Raw genomic sequence first — 4644 nt, 5'->3', positions numbered from 1 at the left:
ATATATATATATATGGAAATCAACAGGTTCCTTTGTTTCAAACAGTTAGGTTCAATCATGAAACTTGAGCAACAGCCTTGTGAAAAGACTTCATCCTAGAACCTCTGCTTTGGTAACAGCCTCCTCCTGCCCCTTACTCCGTCACTGGAATCCACCTTTAATTGACCATTGTTCTCACATTTGAAGTTACTAGGAACAATGAGAGAGCTCAACACTACTTTAAAGGCAATGCAGCATTTCCAGATGGAAAAAAAAAGACGCTGGCTTGTGTGTGTAACATTTCGCCTCTTTCAGAACATCACATACATACTTGCCTCTGAATATGTTGTTGGGTGTGAGAACATGATCTGATGCCATTATGTTCATGTTCACTTAAACTTCATAATAGGTTAGCATAGAGTAAATTATTTCAAAAGAAGGGTGTCGTGCTCAGTGGCTAACATGCACAGTGGCTGTGCTTAATGTCAATAGCATCAGTCAGGAATCTGAGTTATACCACCCCTGTTCCTGTACTGAGTAGTATGTGATCTTTGACATTTAATTTAGCCTCTCATGATTCTTAACTATAATGACAGTTTATGTAAATTATAATAGCAGATAATAATACCTTGCTTGGAATAGTGTAGTAAGAGTTGATTCATTGCCATGTGGGAAGCACTTCAAATCATTTGAATAAAATGTATTCCTTCCCCCCAATTTTATTTTTTCCCTCACAGCTACTCCCAAGAGGACATATATGTCGGAGAAGCATTGATCCATGTGATTTTACAGAATTTTGCACTGGAACATCTCAGAATTGTGTGACAGACATGAAAGCTATCGATTTAGAACCATGTAACAATAAAACCGCCTATTGCTATAAGGGAGTATGTCGAGATCCAGCTAAACAGTGTGTGGAGTTATTCGGAAAATGTAATAGCTGTGTGTGATTTTCAGGGGTTCATTTTGGAACTGTGTTTTTCTAAAGTCAGCAACTCACCCTAAAATCCACAAAAATATATTGTTTATTTAAATCCAAATTTGAAAAAATTGCAAATCAAAATACCTTTGAATTATGTCAAGAACAAAATAAGCTTAGTAAATATAAGACAAAGAGAACAGACCGTTAGGCAAATTTCATGAGATTGGTATACAGGAAATAGATTACTAGAATTGTATATCAGAAAATAAATGACTGACTTTTAAGTCATTTCTGGATGATGATACCACTTTTTCTCTTCTCAAGTGGGTAGTTTTTTGGGAGTGTTTCTCATTCTGGAAGAGCCAGTAGGTAACATGAAATACTTGCAGTAGATGCCATTGATTGGATATTGCTGCTGTCTAGATGTCTCTGTATTAATGTACCATACCTTAGTTTTAATTTTTGTAAGATGAGTAATTGGAACTTTTTATTTTCAGTTGCTAGAGGTGGAACGTATCTATGTGCAGAAGAAGTGAATTTTCTACAGGATGACTTTGGAAACTGTCATGAAATTCGATGTGCTTTTTAGTGTGTATTTTAAAACCTACCTATTTCCCAAATGCATGTATGTGTTTGTATGTATGTGTTTTCTGCAATAAGTCACTTAATTCAAGCGAGAGATGAATTTAGTACATATGGATGAATTTATGTGTTGCACTTAATAATATGGAGTATGCTCTGAGTAGCTTGGTGTTATGTTCTGAGTAATGTTTTATTCTAATATTTTAATCGTTATTTACCTAAAAAATTGTGTCCCAAAGTCACATACGGGGAATTTTCTCTTCTTTATATTGCCAGTAACACCTTGTGTGCAAAGCTAGTTTGTGACTGGACAAATACTCGTATAACGGAAACGAGAAATTTTGATGTTCAATATACTTACCTTGGTGGCAGTATATGTATGTCAGCAGCTACAAGACAGGATTCAATAGTCACAGATCCAGATAATACCTATGTAACGGACGGCACTATATGTGATGACCAGAGGGTAAATATAAATTGTAATTGATTCTATATATGAGGTGTATGTGAATGTCTGTGTGTGTATGTGTATGAAAGACACACAGAGAGAAAGAGATTAAGAAATTTTTATTTACAGTTTTACAAACTAGTAGTTCCTGTATCTTAAGATTCCAAGATCACAATTTCTGTTGGTCAATGGAATACTTGCTTTCTTATCCTTTTTATTATGAACTTTGCTATAGATATTTAAAATGGTTTTCTCACACATGAAGCTAGAATTTGGTCTGCAATAGTTTGTGTAAACAAAGGACAAAAAAGAATCAAATAATACGCTGAAAAGGTAGAATGGAGCAATCTGAATACTAAGAACAACAGTTACAAGAACAAACAAATATTTAGTCTTGCAGTAATGATGAGAATTAATTTGGTTATAAGAAAAGTAAAACACTTATTTGTTTATTAGCTTAGTTCTTTCTCCAAAGCATAATGTATTTGTTAAAAATTTGGCCCTTTCATAAGACACAGTAATAAAATAGAGTCTAAGCTTTATTTAATTTTTCTTAAAATTTTAAAGAAACATTATAAATAAGTGATTTTGAAACTATTACTACTAAAACTAGTTGACTGAAGAAAAAAGTGCATAATTATCTTACATTGTTTTTTGTTAATCCTCACCCCAGGATATTTTTCCATCGATATTTAGAGAGTGGAAGCAGGGGGAGAGACAGAGAAACATGGAGGTGAGAGAGACACATCCATTGGTTGCCTCCCCACTTGCCCAGACCAGGGCCAGGGGTTGAGCCTGCAACCAAGGTAAATGCTCTTGATCAGAATTGAACTCAGGATGCTTCAATTGCAGGGCCAAAGCACTATCCGCTAGCCCAAACTGCCTAGAGCGTTACCTTATATTTTGATTAAAATGATTTCTATTGAGAAACAGTATTTTAAAAAAGGAAAAATAAGCAGAAAAAGGCAATGAGTAAACCTTTTAGAACGACAGAAGACATTTTTACATAAAAATAGTAATCACAAAGGAACATACTGGTACTGAATACATTGTCCACAAAAGAGTGTCTAGTCCAAGAAAAAAAATCTTATAAGAGTTTATTTGAGGCAAACTGACAACAGTTGCTGGGAAGCAAAACCTAAAAGGATGGATAAAATGCTCTGGGGATTAGTGGTTTTATTGCTGATTTATGCATCAGAATCAAAGAGAGACCATAGGGGTGGTTACCTGGAATTCATTGGTAGCCTGGAGTCAGCAAAGCTGGAAAATCTCTGAGATTGGATGAAAAGTAATACAAATAGACACACACTTGCTTTACCCTGGTGGGTATAGGATGTTTGATAATGAACAGTTAGAGCGCATAGAGATGGTATGTGGGAGCTAGATAGCATTGAGTTGTTCTCTGGTGTCTAGCTCTGGTGCAGTAGTTGTGCCATGAGGGTTCTGGAAAAGATTACGCTGACATTCCAAAGGTATGTTATTTTAGATGCAAAAGGACAATCTACACGCTCAGTTAAGATAGACTGACCATTGTCAAGGAACATACTAGCCTAGGACCTGAATACATACCAAGACTCCCTTTTAGTTAGACATTTTAAGTTTCAGACCTTCTTATGTGGTTACTTCATGTCTCTGAGTTTATAAGACTGACCATGTATGCCTTCCTTAAGCTCGTCAAGTTTAGTGTGTGGCCCCCGTTTTATCCACAACATTATAAAGTAATATGTATTCCCTTCAAAGGTAATTTAAAACCAAATGAACAAATGTTTACTATAAATAAGTCAGAGTAAATATATTAACTAATTTAATCATTCTTTAACTAGAAAAGGACAATAAAATGGTACACACACACACACACACACACGCTCACATGCATCATATAACACAAAAAACATTAACACTAAGTTGACTGGGTCTTCAGTCCTATATAATAAATGGCTAATATGCAAATCGACCAAACAGCGGAATGACCGGTTGCTATGATGCACACTGACCACCAGGCGGCAGATGCTCAATGCAGGAGCTGCCCCCTGGTTGTCAATATGCTCCCACAGGGGGAGCACCACTCAGCCAGAAGCTGGGCTCATAGCTGGCAAACGCAGCGGTGTTGGTGAGAGCCTCTCCTGCCTCTGAGGCAACGCTAAGGATGTCTGACTGAAAGCTTAGGCCTGCTGCCCATGGAGTCATATGTTTTTCCATATGACTCTGGGGTTGCAGCTCCTCTAGAGCACTGTGAGAATGATCATCTAGGTTCTCTCCTTTGCTACTGCATTGGATGTGGTTGCCTTCTCCTTCTTATCCATCAATGGACTTCATTTTATTTCAAAATCCCTGTATGTTCTTAAAGCCCTCAGACATCCCCCAAGGGCTCCTGGACTGGGAGAGGGTGAAGGCTGGGCTAAGGGACCTCCCACCCCAAGTGCACCTGTTCTGTGTATCAGGCCTCTAGTCTTACATAATAATGGAATTCAACGAATGTTCTGTGGGAATTTCACCAAGCATTTGAAAGTCCTCTGGTTTGTCCCAACAGCACTATATGGCTTTACAGATTTTTCATTTCTCTAGCAGTGGTTCTTTGCCTGGGAAAGTCTGATCATTAGCCCATGCCCAACAGGGCAATATCCCCATGGAAGAAAAAGAAGAAAAGAAGAGAGAAAAGAAAAAGGAAAGGAAGTGAAACAAAGGGAGGGAGGAAGGGAGTGAGGGGGGGCCC

At 37.4% G+C, this 4644-nt stretch overlaps 1 protein-coding gene across 1 annotated transcript in view; it reads left to right on the top strand.

The window, feature by feature from the left end:
- Nucleotides 1-4644, top strand: part of LOC102757242 (disintegrin and metalloproteinase domain-containing protein 18) — a 77760-nt gene that overhangs the window by 47638 nt on the left and 25478 nt on the right. Inside the window, 3 exon segments of the mRNA XM_015565269.1 lie at nucleotides 717-912; nucleotides 1399-1489; nucleotides 1760-1949. Coding sequence (XP_015420755.1) covers nucleotides 717-912; nucleotides 1399-1489; nucleotides 1760-1949 — 477 coding nt within the window.

Source organism: Myotis davidii, unplaced genomic scaffold (genome assembly GCF_000327345.1).
Source record: "Myotis davidii unplaced genomic scaffold, ASM32734v1 scaffold93, whole genome shotgun sequence".
NCBI lineage: Eukaryota > Metazoa > Chordata > Mammalia > Chiroptera > Vespertilionidae > Myotis > Myotis davidii.
The sequence above is the reverse complement of the archived record's forward strand: the minus strand, read 5'-3'. Positions and strand labels throughout refer to the sequence as shown.